Genomic DNA, 15079 nt, shown 5'->3' on the forward strand with positions numbered 1-15079 from the left:
CAACTGTTGGGTTAAAAAGTGTTAAAAACCCAAAGTTGCGTTTATCTTTATTTGACCCAACGTTGCAGCATTTTATAAGTATAAAACCCTGATTCAGATATTTAATTTAAGTTCAATAAAACATTCACTATTGTAAAAGTTATCAATTTCTATGATTCAATGAATTTACATAGTTATTCATTTATATTAGGAGCAGCACGGTGGCTCAGTGGTTAGCACTGTGGCCTCACCGCAAGAAGGTTGCTGGATTGAGTCCCAGCTGGGTCAGTTGGGTATTCTGTGTGAATTGTTTGCATGTTCTCCCCGTGTTGTCGTGGGTTTCCTCTGGGTGCTCCGGATTCCCTCACAGTCCAAACACATGCGCTATAGGGGAATTGATTAACTAAATTGGCCGTGATGTATGAGTGAGTGTGTAAATGAGTGTATGGGTGTTTCACAGTACTGGGTTGCAGCTGGAAGGGCATCCGCTGAGAAAAACATATGCTGGAATAGTTGGCGGTTCATTCCGCTGTGGTGATTTTAATGAGTTTAGCGCTCATTGCACCGCTCATTATCCTGTCTTGTATATTATCCTGCATGTTGACTGACAGGAATGTTTTTATAAAGTGATAAATGATTAGTAATAATGTTAACATTAGCTGCCTGCTGAAGCTGAGCTGCAGAATCAAAGCAGACGCTGATCAATAATCGCTCACTGTGAGGAAACGCTGATAATGAGCACCTCCCATGATGCTCTGCTCTGATCTGACAACACACACACACACACACACACTGTATCGCATCATGTGCTGTTGAGTTTGACATCATTACTGGTAAGAAACATTCATTTGGACGCTTGTTTATCTCTGGTTTGCTCGCAGAATTGAATGTTGCTGTTTTAGGAGCAGATTTGTATTTATTTTTATTGTTTATTGTGGCATTTATTACTAATACTGAGTTTTCTTGCAATAAATAAACTCACACTAACTAAAATAGCATCATATTTAATTGTTTATCTCAGTTTTGCATGCAGAAATAAATGTTGCTATTTTGTGAGCAGATTGATTGATTGATTGATTGATTGATTGGTTAATTGATTGATTGATTGATTGGTTAATTGATTGATTTATATCATTTGTTGTGGCATTTAATATTATTACTGTTTTTTTGCAATAAATAAACTCACATTAACTTAAATAGCATCATATTTAATCGTTTTTCTCTGTGTTGCTCGCAGAATTGAATTTTATGATCAGATTTTGATTGATTTATATTGTTTATTGTGACATTTAATACTAATACTGAGTTTTCTTGCATTAAATAAACTCAAATGTTAACTTAAATATCATTATATTTAATTGTTTATCTCTGGTTTGCTCACAGAATTGAATGTTGCTGTTTTATGAGCAGATTTGTATTTATTTTTATTGTTTATTGTGACATTTAATACTAATACTGAGTTTTCTTGCAATGAATAAACTCACGTGTTAACTTTAAATGCATCATATTTAATTGTTTATCTTAGTTTTGCATGCAGAATTAAATGTTTCTATTTTGTGAGCAGATTGATTGATTGATTGATTGATTGATTGATTGATTGATATTGTTTGTTGTGGCATTTAATATTATTACTGTTTTTTTGCAATAAATAAACTCACATTAACTTAAATAGCATCATATTTAATTGTTTTTCTCTGTGTTGCTTGCTGAATTGAATTTTCTGATCAGATTTTGATTGATTTATATTGTTTATTGTGACATTTAATACTAATACTAATGTTTTCTTGCATTAAATAAACTCAAATGTTAACTTAAATAGCATCGTATTTAATCATTTTTCTCTGTGTTGCTCGCAGAATTGAATTTTATGATCAGTTTTTGATTGATTTATATTGTTTATTGTGACATTTATTACTAATACTGAGTTTTCTTGCAATAAATAAACTCACGTGTTTACTTAAACAGCATCATATTTAATTGTTTATCTCAGTTTTGCATGCAGAAATAAATGTTGCTGTTTTAGGAGCAGATTTATTGATTTATTGATTGATTAATTTATTTATATTGTTTGTTGTGGCATTTAATACTTATACCGTTTTTGCAATAAATAAACTGTATAGAAGCTGTAAGCTGTAGAGAAGTGTCTTGAAGAATATCTAGTCTAATATTATTTACTGTCATCATGGCAAAGAGAAAATAAAGCAGTTATTAGAAATGAGTTATTAAAGCTATTATGATTAGAAATGTGCTGAAGACAATCTTCCCTCCTTTAAACCGAAATTAGGGGGAAAAAACATGGGGTTAATAATTCAGGGGGGCTACTAATTTTGATTTCAACTGTAAATATATGTTTGTTTGTTTTTTACTACTGTGAAAGGCGTTTTACTGAAGTAAAATGTTAAATTCTCTCGTGTTTGAATGCGGGTTGTATTGGTTGTGCTGTGCTGCCACCTGGTGCTCAAATCTGAAACTGCTCCATGTTTAGCATTAGTTATAGTAACTTCATAAATTATCCAACATAATTTTTACGCACTACAGTTCTCTTACTGCCATATTTATTCCTTCAGCCACCTATTACTAAATTTTTCATTCATTTTCCTTCGGCTTAGTCTCTGTTTCAGAGGTCACCACAGAGAAATAAACTGCCAACTATTCCAGCATGTGTTTTACGCAGCAGATCCCATTATAGCCGCAACATAATACTGGGAAACACCCATACACTATGGACAATTAGTTTCTTCAAATCACCTATATCGCATGTGTTTGCACTGTGAAAGTGTTTAGCACTGTCGCCTCACAACAAGAAGGTCGCCTGTTCAATTCCCGGCTGGGCCAGTTGGCCTCTCTGTGTGGAGTTTGCATGTTCTCCCCCTGTTGGTGTGTGTTTCCTCCAGGAGCTCCAGTTTCCCTCACAGTCCAAACACATGCTCTATAGGGGAATTGATGAACTAAATTCGCTGTAGTGTGTGAATGTGAGTGTATGGGTGTTTCCCAGCACTGGGTTGCAGCTTGAAATGCATCCACTGTGTAAATCATGCTGCAATAGTTGGCGGTTCATTCCGCTGTGGCGTCCTCTAATAAATCAGAGACTAAACCGAATGAATGAATTAATAATAATAGACAGAGATTCTTTTCATTCAATCTTGTTTATTTTTTAAATGTTTTCTCGCCATGCTACAAAAATAAAGTTGGCACCGATGGCAGAGGATGTGAGGGTCTACATATCACAAAATACACAATATTATTCTGTCTTATTCATTTCAAAAATACAAACATTTTACTAAACTGACATCAATAAACCCAATATATCAAATGCACATATCAAAACTAGTTTCGGAAATGTGAAATACTCGCATAGGAATGTAACCTCACACACACACACACACACACACACACACGCACGCACGCACGCATGCACACTTTCCTGAAAGATCCCGACAAACATTCAGCTCCTCAGATTTGGCAAATGATCTTGATTTCTACATTTATTTGTCTCTAAACCTACGGCTGTGTTGTTTTGCACACGTGAATCTTTCTTTATCTGCACACGCGCTCAAACAGGTAGAAAATATCATGATAATCATGCGAGAAACTTTACAATAGACACTTTACATGAAGCGGACAGTCGTAAACACGTTGGTCTTTTGTTTGTGAATCCTCATCGAGCTGTACAATCTCATCTGTACATGGTTTACTGTAGTGTTTGACACACACACACACACACACACGCACTTTCTCTCAGGTGTTTTTAGGTGAGCAGTCTGGCTTTTCTGTCTCAATTAACCTTAATTAACCTTTTAAAATTGGCCAATTATTGAATTAATTTTTTTGCATTCCTTCTATCTTTATCGGGCGGCATGGTGGCTCAGTGGTTAGCACTGTCACCTCACAGCAAGAAAGTCTCTAGCTCGGTGGATCTCAGAACTCCCCGTCTGCAGTAGCTAAGGGAACATGTGAGGAAAAAAGCGGGCTAGACAAATGCTTGATTGTTATGCATGATGTATATATTTGAATGGTGGGAGGAAACCGGGGAAAACCCACGTGGACACGGGGAGAATATACAAACTCCTCACAGAAACACCTACTGACCTGGCAGGACCAGGGCTGGCAGTGTTCTTGCTGTGGGGCTAACAGTGCTAACCACTGGGCCTCCGTGCCGCCCGATCTATAGTGAAGGAGGAGAACGGGGAGGAAGGGGGGTTTCTTCCAAACAAAGATAAAGTGGACTGAAAACTGTGGTTATTTATAGTAGCTTATGGCTCATTTGATTGGATGATACTGATTAGCTTAATACGTGACCGGCTGTGATAAATCATAAGCACGTGATCCTCTCGAAATTAGTTTATGAATAAACCTCACTTATTAATTATAATATTCATTTATGTGTTTACATGTTTACGCTGAACAAAAAAATATGCCCTTTTTATATCTTACTCTAGTATTGACCTATAATTGGAAAAATCTCATCGGGAATTTATTTATAAATATATATATATATATATATATATATATATATATATATATATATATATATATATATATATATATATATATATATATATATATATATTATTATTATTATTTCTTTAAACTGAGGTCAAATTAATCCCTGATTTAATCTGCTTTTTTAAATTGCCAGTAAACAAAAAATGTATAATATTTCAGCTATCTTGAGAAAATATTATTGAAATACTTATGGATTTTAAAGTGGAGAAATACAAGTGAACTGGAAAAGAGCATTTATTTTCTTCAAATATTGTCCAGCAGCGATGTTTAGAGCCTAATTAAATTTATTAATAAATATCTTGCATGTTGGGGTGGCACGGTGGATAAGCACTATGGCTTCACAGCCAGGAGGTCGCTGGTTCAAGTCCCGGCTGTGTCAGTTGGGGTTTCTGTGTAGAGTTTGCATGCTCTCCCCGTGTTGGCGTGGGTTTCCTCTGGGTGATGAGGATAACACACGTGCTATAGATGAACTGAATACTAAATTGGCCATAGTGTATGAGTGAATGTGAGTGTGTATGTGAGTTTCCGCTGCCTAAAACATATGCCGGATTAGTTAGTGGTTCATTCTGCTGTGGCGACCTCTAAAATAGAAACTAAACCGAAGGAAAATGAATGAATGAATTGTGTATGTTTTTAGTTTATGCATGCATGTATGAGATCTGTTTAAGTTTTGAGGGAAACAAATGAGCTCTGAGTTGATCTGCTGCTTATATTGTCCAATAATGAGTGTGTGGAGTCAATATTGTCCATTATCGATATCACTGTAAAAAAAAAAAAGCTGACAACTTAAAATTGCAAGTTGCTGCAGAGCTTTTTGAGTTGACTCAACTTAAATAGAGTCAAGTGCAGTGCTTGGGTTAAAAGATGAGTCAACTCAACAAAGCAAGTTGCCTCAAGATTTTAAGTTGAGTCAACTTTTTTGTTACAGTGTAGCTAAAGAAACATGACAATAATCTTCAACTGTAGTGAATCTACAGCTGAAACTGCATTAAAGTACATGTACACTGTAAACAATGTCCACGAATTGGCCGATTTCCACATTTTGTGTTTGGTGTTTTTATTTTTGTATTATTTATTTCTGTTTTAAACTGCATTATGGGAGCTTGATCTTTCGTCCAACAACTTTTAACCTTGAAAAATCTGTAAAAGTGACTTGTATGAACATATTTAATAGTTTAAAGTGCTCTATTGTCTGGGATGGTGTTGTATATTACACTACAAACACCTTAACATACATTCTCTGTTATTTTACAGACTTATTTCTCTATTATTTCTTATACATTATATTACTTCAAACTACTAAAATGTCAGTAAAAGTCACTTTGTTAAACTGCAGAGTTGAATTTTCAACATAAAAAGCTGACAGAGCAGAGATCAACATCCCATAATGCAATTCACAACCGCAAATAAACAGTAAACACTATTTTCAACTGTGAATGAACATATTTTTTACAGTGCAGCATCAAACACTTGAGGGATTGTTGAGATCTGAGATGTCTGAGGCTAAAGTGACCGAAGTGAAGCGTGTGAATACCGTAGTGAGCATCTGTTATTGCTCTCAAGTGCAAAATGAGTGACTTACATTGACAAAGGAGCACACAACACTTGTGTATTAGTGAAGAGGAGAGTCAAACATCACAGCATTGGTGAATGAGGTCTGGCTGAGCGCTGTAGTGTTTCTACAACTGGACCTGATTGAGACCCACGTTACTAAACTGAATATATACATGCTTACAGTTCATCTCATTAAGCCGCTCATATTTCAACACAAACCCAAGATTATGTCTGTAACCAGAAAACTAAACTCATTTTTCAATGCATATTACAGTGCTCAGCATAAATGAGTTCACCCTCACAGATCTCTCTTTTATATTCAGATTTCCTACAGGATGCTTTACAATAATATATAATATACCAAAGACAAAACTAAAGCAAATCATCTAACAAAAATCTAACAAAAAGAACACAGTGCAAAAACTAGAGTGCCTAAATTAATATGCTGAGGGGAAATCTTAAATACACATGTAATAAACTGGAAAAATCTAAAGAAACGTCAAAAAGATATAAAATTTAAATGAAATTTTTTTTGCAATAACTTATGAATTTAAATGTATTTTCTTTCTACTTGTAAAGTAGAAGCCCAAACCCTAAACTGTTTTGTTTAAATGCAGCAACAATTATTGTCCATATTCACTGAGAAAAGCCTTTCAAAAGGGGGTGTACTCATTTATGCTGAGCACTGTAGGAAGATCTTCTGCATTGTGAACATTATCTAGCATAAGATCAAACCAGACCTTATCATTAATATTTAAGTTGATTCAAAATCAGATACCTAAGAATATGGAAGAGTTTTCAAGAATGCAAATTCCAAGAATGATCTAGAATATTATTGAAATCAGCCTTCTGAAAACCCCAGAATCAGCATTCTGGAAAACTTTTATTAGAATCTGCATTCCGGAAAACTGTTCTAGAACATTACTGGAATCGGCATTCCAGAAAACTCTGTTATTGGCATTCCGGAATACTGTTCTAAAACATTTTTGGAATCGGCTTTTAGGAACACTTTGATATTGGAATCAGCATTCCGGAAGAATGTTCTAAAACATTATTGGAATCGGCATTCAGGAAGATTGTTCTAGAACATTAATAGAATCGGCATTTAGGAAGAATGTTCTAGAACATTATTAGAATCGGCATTCAGGAAGAATGTTCTAGAACATTATTGGAATCGGCATTCAGGAACATTTTGATATTGGAATCAGCATTCCGGAAGAATGTTCTAGAACATTATTAGAATCGGCATTCAGGAAGAATGTTCTAGAACATTATTGGAATCGGCATTCAGGAACACTTTGATATTGAAATCAGCATTCCGGAAGAATGTTCTAGAACATTATTGGAATCGGCATTCAGGAAGAATGTTCTAGAACATTATTGGAATCGGCATTCAGGAACACTTTGATATTGGAATCAGCGTTCCGGAAGAATGTTCTAGAACATTATTGGAATCGGCATTCAGGAAGAATGTTCTAGAACATTATTGGAATCGGCATTCAGGAACACTTTGATATTGGAATCAGCGTTCCGGAAGAATGTTCTAGAACATTATTGGAATCGGCATTCAGGAACACTTTGATATTGGAATCAGCATTCCGGAAGAATGTTCTAGAACATTATTGGAATCGGCATTCAGGAACACTTTGATATTGGAATCAGCATTCCGGAAGAATGTTCTAGAACATTATTGGAATCTGCATTTAGGAACACTTTGATATTGGAATCAGCATTCCGGAAGAATGTTCTAGAACATTAATGGAATCGGCATTCAGAAAGAATGTTCTAGAACATTATTGGAATCGGCATTCAGGAACACTTTGATATTGGAATCAGCATTCTGGAAGAATGTTCTAGAACATTATTGGAATCGGCATTCCAGAAAACACCATTCCATATTTTCTAGGCATCTGATTTTGAAGCAACTTTAATATCTTGAAAATATTAGAGTTTCTGCAGGTTTATGATGACAAAGTTAAGATTTGTTTTAAATACATACACTGTAAAAACATCTGTTCATGAACAGTTTCTGTATTTTGTGATTATGAAGTGTTTATTTACAATTGTGAATTGCATTATGGGATGTTGATCTCTGTTCTGTTGACTTTTGATGTTGAAAATTCAACTCTACAGTTTAACAAAGTGACTTTTACTGACATTTTAGTAGTTTGAAATAACTAGATAAATGCTATTGTATAAGAATTTATTTTTTCAACACCAACATATATATATATCATTAAAAGATGTTGGAGGAAAAATCTAAGTCCTAAATTGCAAATTAAAAGCATGAATAACAGAAAAAACATGCATCACAAAATACAGAAAATGTTTCATTTACAGATGTTTCACAGTGTTTAGTGAATAACTTAATCAGATACCAGTGCAAGTTTATGATTAAAACAAGTACATTGAATGAATTCAAACAGAAAGGTTTGGAAACCTGGCTAACAGACAATTGTCCTTGTTTTAGACATAAACCCACTTAAATTGTTTAGTTTCTAAGAAAACTACTTTATTTACCATTTTGCAACAAATAAGTTAAGCCTGGTTATAAATCAAAGGTGTAAAACCACATGAAGGAGAGTAAATAGTCAGTAAGTTTTCATTTTTGAGTGAACTATCCCTTTAAGACAGGCATGGGCAAACTCGATCCTCGAGGGCCGGTGTCCCTGCAGACTTTTGCTCCAACACTAATCAAACACACCTGAACACCCTAATTAGTGTCTTCAAGGTCACTAGAAAGCTACAAGCAGGTGTGTTTGATTAGGGTTGGTGCAAAACTATGCAGGGACACCGGCCCTCCAGGATCGAGTTTGCCCACCCTGCTTTAAGACCTTTCTGAAACTGAAGAAGGGAAAGTTTTTAAGACTTTTCTACAACCTGCAGAAACCCTGAATATCCCAAATCATAATATAAATGAGAAATGATGATCCTAAAGGTATAGTTCACTCAAAAATGCAAACTGTCATCATTTACTCTCCCTTTTGTTCCAGCAAAGTTTCTCTCTTGCGTTGAACACAAACGAAGATATTTAGAAAAATGCTGTAAACCTGTAACCATTGACTTCCATAGTAAAACTTTTCAAAATACCTTAATTTGTGTTTAACTCAATTAGGTTTAAAGCCTCTTGAGGGAGAGTAAACTGCAAGTAAATGTAATTTTTATGGTGAACTATCTCTTTAAAATGTAACACGCTTGCCTACTTATCAAATATTTTCCACTACACTAAAACCAAAAGCTAAGTTGTGAACTCAATCAGAAATATGAGGGTTTTTGCTGAGATGAACTGATCTGTACATCGGCGTCAGTGCGGGTCACATGGGCAGGTCAGTGCTGTTGTGTCGTGTTTTTCTGGACGTCCCATCATCCCGTGGCTGTGCTTTCTGCAGGCTGGACATGGCAGCAGTACGTTCAATATCAATAACAGCATACAGCTCAGTTCTCCTTGTAGGGGTGGCCGGCAGAGGTGTAGTGGGTGTTTTAGGCGTATGAGGGCCACTAGAATCCGACACTTTGTCCATTTCCACCTCAATGTAGTTCAGCTGGCGGAGCGGGTCACCAACTCCAAGCCGCCGCAGGTCAAAGTTAAAAACACTCGGCTGAGAGTTGTGTTTATGTGCACTAAGCGGCACCGTCACATTCTCAGTATTGACGTAATTATGCTGTGGGTCGAGTGAATGAAATCCGTTCAGCGATGGAGATTTGAGTTCGTCCTCATCCGGTTTGCGCATCTCCCAGACAGGCGGTAATGCAGGCAGATTCTCATAGTTTAGCAGCGCTGTTCGCCGCTGGGCTGAGTTGTTAGCATTGTATGCGTCTGGCAGCGGGACGGGGGGTCTGATGCGTCTGGCTCCTGTTGAAATGCCATTATGATGCTCATATGATGTCTCTTTGCGCTCGTCGCTGTCGTAGCCGGTGTCACAGTCCACCACAAGGCCTGCGCTGCCGTTTACAGTCTTTACAGGAGGAGTGTGTGAAGTGTGTTCAGTATTAGTCGCCTGCTCGCCCGTCTCCTGCTGCTGTCTCTGTCTCTGCACAGGCGTCGGGCCTAAAACAAACTTCACACTTTCAGGCTCCAGCACCTGTAAAAGAGATTAGATTAGATTAGATTAGATTAGTTTAGATTAGATTAGATTAGATTAGATTAGATTAGATTAGATTAGATTAGATTATATTAAACTTTATTGTACTTTATTTTATTTGTCATCACATGTACATATATCAGGCAATGAAACGCTTTTAAAATGCTAATATTTTAATTGATCCATATTAATGTTCAACTTTATTTTCCAGACACTAGGTCCATTAGCAACAGAAGACTAACAGAACAATACAAACCACACGATATTCATTAAAAAAGACAGACAATACCTCAAAGGTGACTGATAATGCATATTAGTAAGCCTAGTAAGATTTGTCAGCAGCATTAAAATGTTATTCTGTTAAACGTTATTAAGGGTAAAGCAAGGCAAGTCATCGTATAACAGTGGTTTGTTTGGTTGACAATCCAAAACAAGTATTGTTTAAGGGGGGTAATAATATTGACCTTAAAATGGCTTTGAAAAAATTAAGAACTGCTTTTATTCTAGCTGAAATAAAACAAATAAGAGTTTCTCCAGAAGAAAAAATATTGCAGGAAATACTGTGAAAAATTCTTTGTTCTTAAACGGTATTTGGGAAATATTTGAAAAAAATATATATTAATAAAAAAAGTTGACTTCTGCTATCTATATAATTTTTACACACCACACAAGGCTCCTGCTCATTGGGCGACGCTGGCGCTGCGCTCTCATGATTGGATGTCTGGGGCTCCAGAGGGGTGTGGCCTGTGCTGCGACAGCGCCGCTCCTCCTGCAGTCCTGTAGTGTTGACGTATGTGTGTACCTAGACAGACATGACATTCATAATAGCGGGAAAAATAGGTTTGTTTACTCATAAAAATGTGATCATGGACCCTTTTCACGTGACGCATTTAATGGTCACGCATTTAATTTTTCAAATAAATATTCAGGAGGGCTAATAATACTGACTTCAACTGTACAAACAGGATATAATTTTATTTTATATCCTTTTGTTAATAAGTAGCCTTTTCTGATCTTTGATCTATATCTTAAATATTAATAATTAAAAATGTATAATATTAACAGACATCCCAAGTCTCTGTGAAGTTCAGAGAGTCTCCCGCCTATCCAGAGACTCCTGGATGCTCGCAAACTAATGATAATCTCCAGTAAATCACACCCCTCTCCACTGCATTCCTCCCTGCTCTTCAGATACGTAGCGCAGCCCCCCCACCCCCAATCCCGCCCCCACCTCCCTCCCTGCTCTTCAGGTACGTCACACCCTAACCCACTATTCATCCCCCCCATGCATGTATTTCCAAACGTCTACAGAAAAAAGTTGCCCCCTCCACCGATCGTCAATGTATAGTTTGCACACAGGATATAATACATTTAATGTTGAATAAACCATAATAAAATGTAACATAGATAATAAAACAATGACTAATATTATCAAACAAGCATGTACATATGCGTGTGTGAGTGTGTGTACCGTTTCGTCGTTGAGCAGCAGCGGGTGTGTCGACTCTTCTCCTACTGATGGTAGTCTAGTGCTGCCCACTGAAGGATGGCGACTGGACGGCCGCGATGAGGCATCGAATGATGGGTAGCGGCCGATCCCATTGGCCACCGTCGGAACAGAGTAACCTGCAGCTACAGAGAGCAGTGCAGGGGTCAGCAGCAGCTCTGTGTGTGTGTGTGTGTGTGTGCATGTATGTGAGGACAGGAATAGGGTGCCAAAAATATGACGTTACAATATTTCATGTTACTGCTATGTATATATATATATATATATATATATATATATATATATATATATATATATATATATATATATATATTGATATATATTGATATCAGTTTCAACAGATGGCTTAAAAACCACTGTTAGGTAAAAAATTAATTTGGATTGATTTAGATGACTCTGTAGTGGAGAGAATCATGCATGAAATATATAATAAAGTCATCACAAGCATAGATAAATACAGTAGAGCAAAGTTAAAAGTGAATTAAACAGTGCTTTATGGTTTTTATGGTAAAGAAATTAAATAATCGAATGTAAAATTAAATTGTTTTCATTGTCAGGGTTAAATCAGCTTTATTAAAGTTACAAATGGTCAAATTTCTTCTGCCAAAATGCTTTAATTTCTCTTGAAATGGCCTTAAAAACATATGCAGATGATACAATTTTACGCCATTATGGTTAAATTCTGCAGTGACCCCACAAACGGGGGCTCCAAAGGCCTGTACTATGAAACCAATGAAGTTTTCAGTTTGCACCAACTTTTAGGTATCCTGAAGGTAGCTCAGCTCAAGAGTTCCATATAACCATGGTAGAAAAGAGTGATAGCTGCCTTCATGTTACCTAAGACTTAACTGGCTAGCCAGCTAATCGAGCATCTTGGAACAGACCGCAGGTGAACACTAATTCCAATTCAACATTGGACGTCCTGCAATTGCGGATCTGCTCGTTCCAATATCGATGCTGAAAGGACATATAGTGCTGCCCTAACTGGAGGTGTGTGTGCTCTTACTAGTGGGTGTGTGTGGCGTCACAGGAAGCTCAGGCTCCAGCACAGGCTCCTCCACCACACTGATGCTGTTATTGTGCATGATGTCCTGCAGCATGTTGAAGATCTCCTCGGCCCGAGCGCATTTGAATGCAAATATCCCTGAGGAGAAAACGCTGAAGTGTGAACTTCCTGAGTAAAGTTTAATGTTCAAAGATTAAAGCTCAGTTTATTTGTAAAGCACATGTTAATACAACAAACGTTGACCACAGTGCTTGTGCAGAAAACAATTCCAACTTAAAAATATAAGTAAAATTATAATGTGGTGAATTTGAGTTAACGGTTGATGGGTCTGCCTTATCACCATCTCCGCAGGTGCGTATTCTTAGAGTTCTCCTGGACTCCCAGCTTAGCCTGAAGCCTCATTTAAAACGGCCATTTTGTCACTTTCGAAATATAGCCCGCTTACATCCTTTCCTCTCGAGGCCTGATGCTGAGAGACTCGTCCATGCTTTTATCACGTCTCGCTTGGATTTTTGCAATTCTCGAAGGGTTACCAGCTAATTCTCTCAAGATTTTACAATACATCCAAAATTCTGAAGCACATGTATTGACACATACATCGTCTCGGTCTCACATCACTCCTATACTCCAACAGCTTCACTGGCTGCCCGTCAAGTCTCGTATTGATTTTAAGACATTGATTTTAACATATAAAGTGGTTCATGGTTCTGCTCCAGGTTACATTTGTGACCTGATATCCATTTCCTCTACCTCTCGCTGTCTACGCTCTGCCTCTGGTCCTACGCTGTTTCAGCCTCGCTACAAACCCAGCACGATGGGAGTTAGGGCGTTCTCTTTCCATGCACCCAAACTGAGCAATGCTCTTTCCACTAACATTAGGAATGCATTGGACGGTTTTAAAAAGCTACTTAAAACTCATCTTTTTAGGACTTTAGGTTTTTAATTTGTGATATCTTTTATTCTTACTGTGTTTTTTTTACTGTATTTTTTTATTGTTTTACTGTGCTTTGTTGTTTATACTTTCTTGGAGGCGCTTTGGGTTTTAGAAAAGCGCGTTATACATAAAATATATTATTATTATTATTATTATCCCTGTCCTTACCTACAATAAGAGCTTAATTACCTTCCATTTTCACATATTAAGCTGCCCGCACACAACCCAAAATTCTCACTTCATATTCACTGGGACAATCCGTAACGGATTGTTTCAACAATAAAGCTAGGGATGCTCACAATAACCGATTGTAACGAAGGAGACAGTGGGAGCAGACTTGCGGATCCAAATGCAGGTTTAATGGAAAGTTCAGTGAAGCAATGGTCAATACAGGGGCAAACAGGTGTATACAGGAAATCCAGAGTCGTAGTCAGTAATACAGGCAGATGATCAAAAGACAGGCGGCAGACAAGGATGAACAAACTTACAAAGCGAGGGTCAAAACACGGGAAAAACAAACCAGGAAAGCGCTTTGTAATGTTCGTGGGAAACAAGACTCTGAATGAATGAACGTGAGGTGCATTTACAGTCCATGTAATCAGTGTAAATGAGCACAGCTGTGTCTGTGTCCATAGTATTGTCAGCTGTTATCAGTGTTGATGAGCGCAGGGGTTTCTGGGAGTTGAAGTTCGCTCAGCTGTGGTCTCCCATATGGGAAACCCCGCTGGCAATCGGCACGAACTGCAGGAAGTGATCGCCAGAGGACACAACTCCACTGGCAATGACAACACCGATTAACCGTTAACCGAAAGGGTGCGTTTGTAACCGATTAATGGTATCAGTTAAACGATTAATATAGATATTATTTTATATATTTTATTGTATATATTTAATTTTATTATATATTGGCTGCATAAGGGGCAGATCACCAAACTCGCTTTTTGCGTTGAATGGTTTACTAACGGCCGCGAGTGTTTGCGCTGTTTATGCACCCTGTGTGCCTCACGTTATGCTGTTGCGCGCTGTGTGCTCGCGGTTGAAATAAAACTCAACCCTGAGCAGAAAAGCACGTTATGTCAGTCGCGTCTTTGTCATTCTTTAATCAAATGAAAGCAGAGCAGGGTTTCTGTTGAGGTGCCTGCAGTGTTTGTGTTGTCAGGATGACGGATAACTTTTAATGATGGAGCAGAGACTTGTGGTCGCTGTTTAAAGTTATCCAGAGCTGTATTACTTTACAAATCTTAAATATCACAATGTTATTATATATCACAATTATTACAACATGGACAGTAACACTCGCGCACAACAGACCAGCTGATTCAGTCGTTTCCTATAGTGACATAAAAAAAGAGCACCGCGCTGTTTTTTTTCTTGTCAACATAAAGTGCAGTGTGGTGCGCCTCGCATTTTTGGAACAGAAAAGCATGATCGTCCCCTGATGTGCAACAAATATTTGTTAACTTGCGGGATGGTCACACGTGCAACCACACGGTGCCGACAGACGTATTTTG

General features: G+C 37.3%; 1 protein-coding gene across 1 annotated transcript in view; it reads right to left on the bottom strand.

Annotated features, from left to right (window-relative positions):
* Window positions 1–4578: 4578 nt before the first annotated feature.
* frs2a (fibroblast growth factor receptor substrate 2a) overlaps window positions 4579–15079 on the bottom strand; it is a 41877-nt gene continuing 31376 nt past the window's right edge. The window contains exons 5-8 of the mRNA XM_056456232.1: window positions 12635–12772; window positions 11593–11753; window positions 10786–10923; window positions 4579–10121 (exon numbers count right to left, since the gene is read on the bottom strand). Coding sequence (XP_056312207.1) covers window positions 9354–10121; window positions 10786–10923; window positions 11593–11753; window positions 12635–12772 — 1205 coding nt within the window. The 3' untranslated portion in view covers window positions 4579–9353. The remainder of the gene's footprint in view (window positions 10122–10785; window positions 10924–11592; window positions 11754–12634; window positions 12773–15079) is intronic.

Source organism: Danio aesculapii, chromosome 4 (genome assembly GCF_903798145.1).
Source record: "Danio aesculapii chromosome 4, fDanAes4.1, whole genome shotgun sequence".
Classification (NCBI taxonomy): Eukaryota; Metazoa; Chordata; class Actinopteri; order Cypriniformes; family Danionidae; genus Danio; species Danio aesculapii.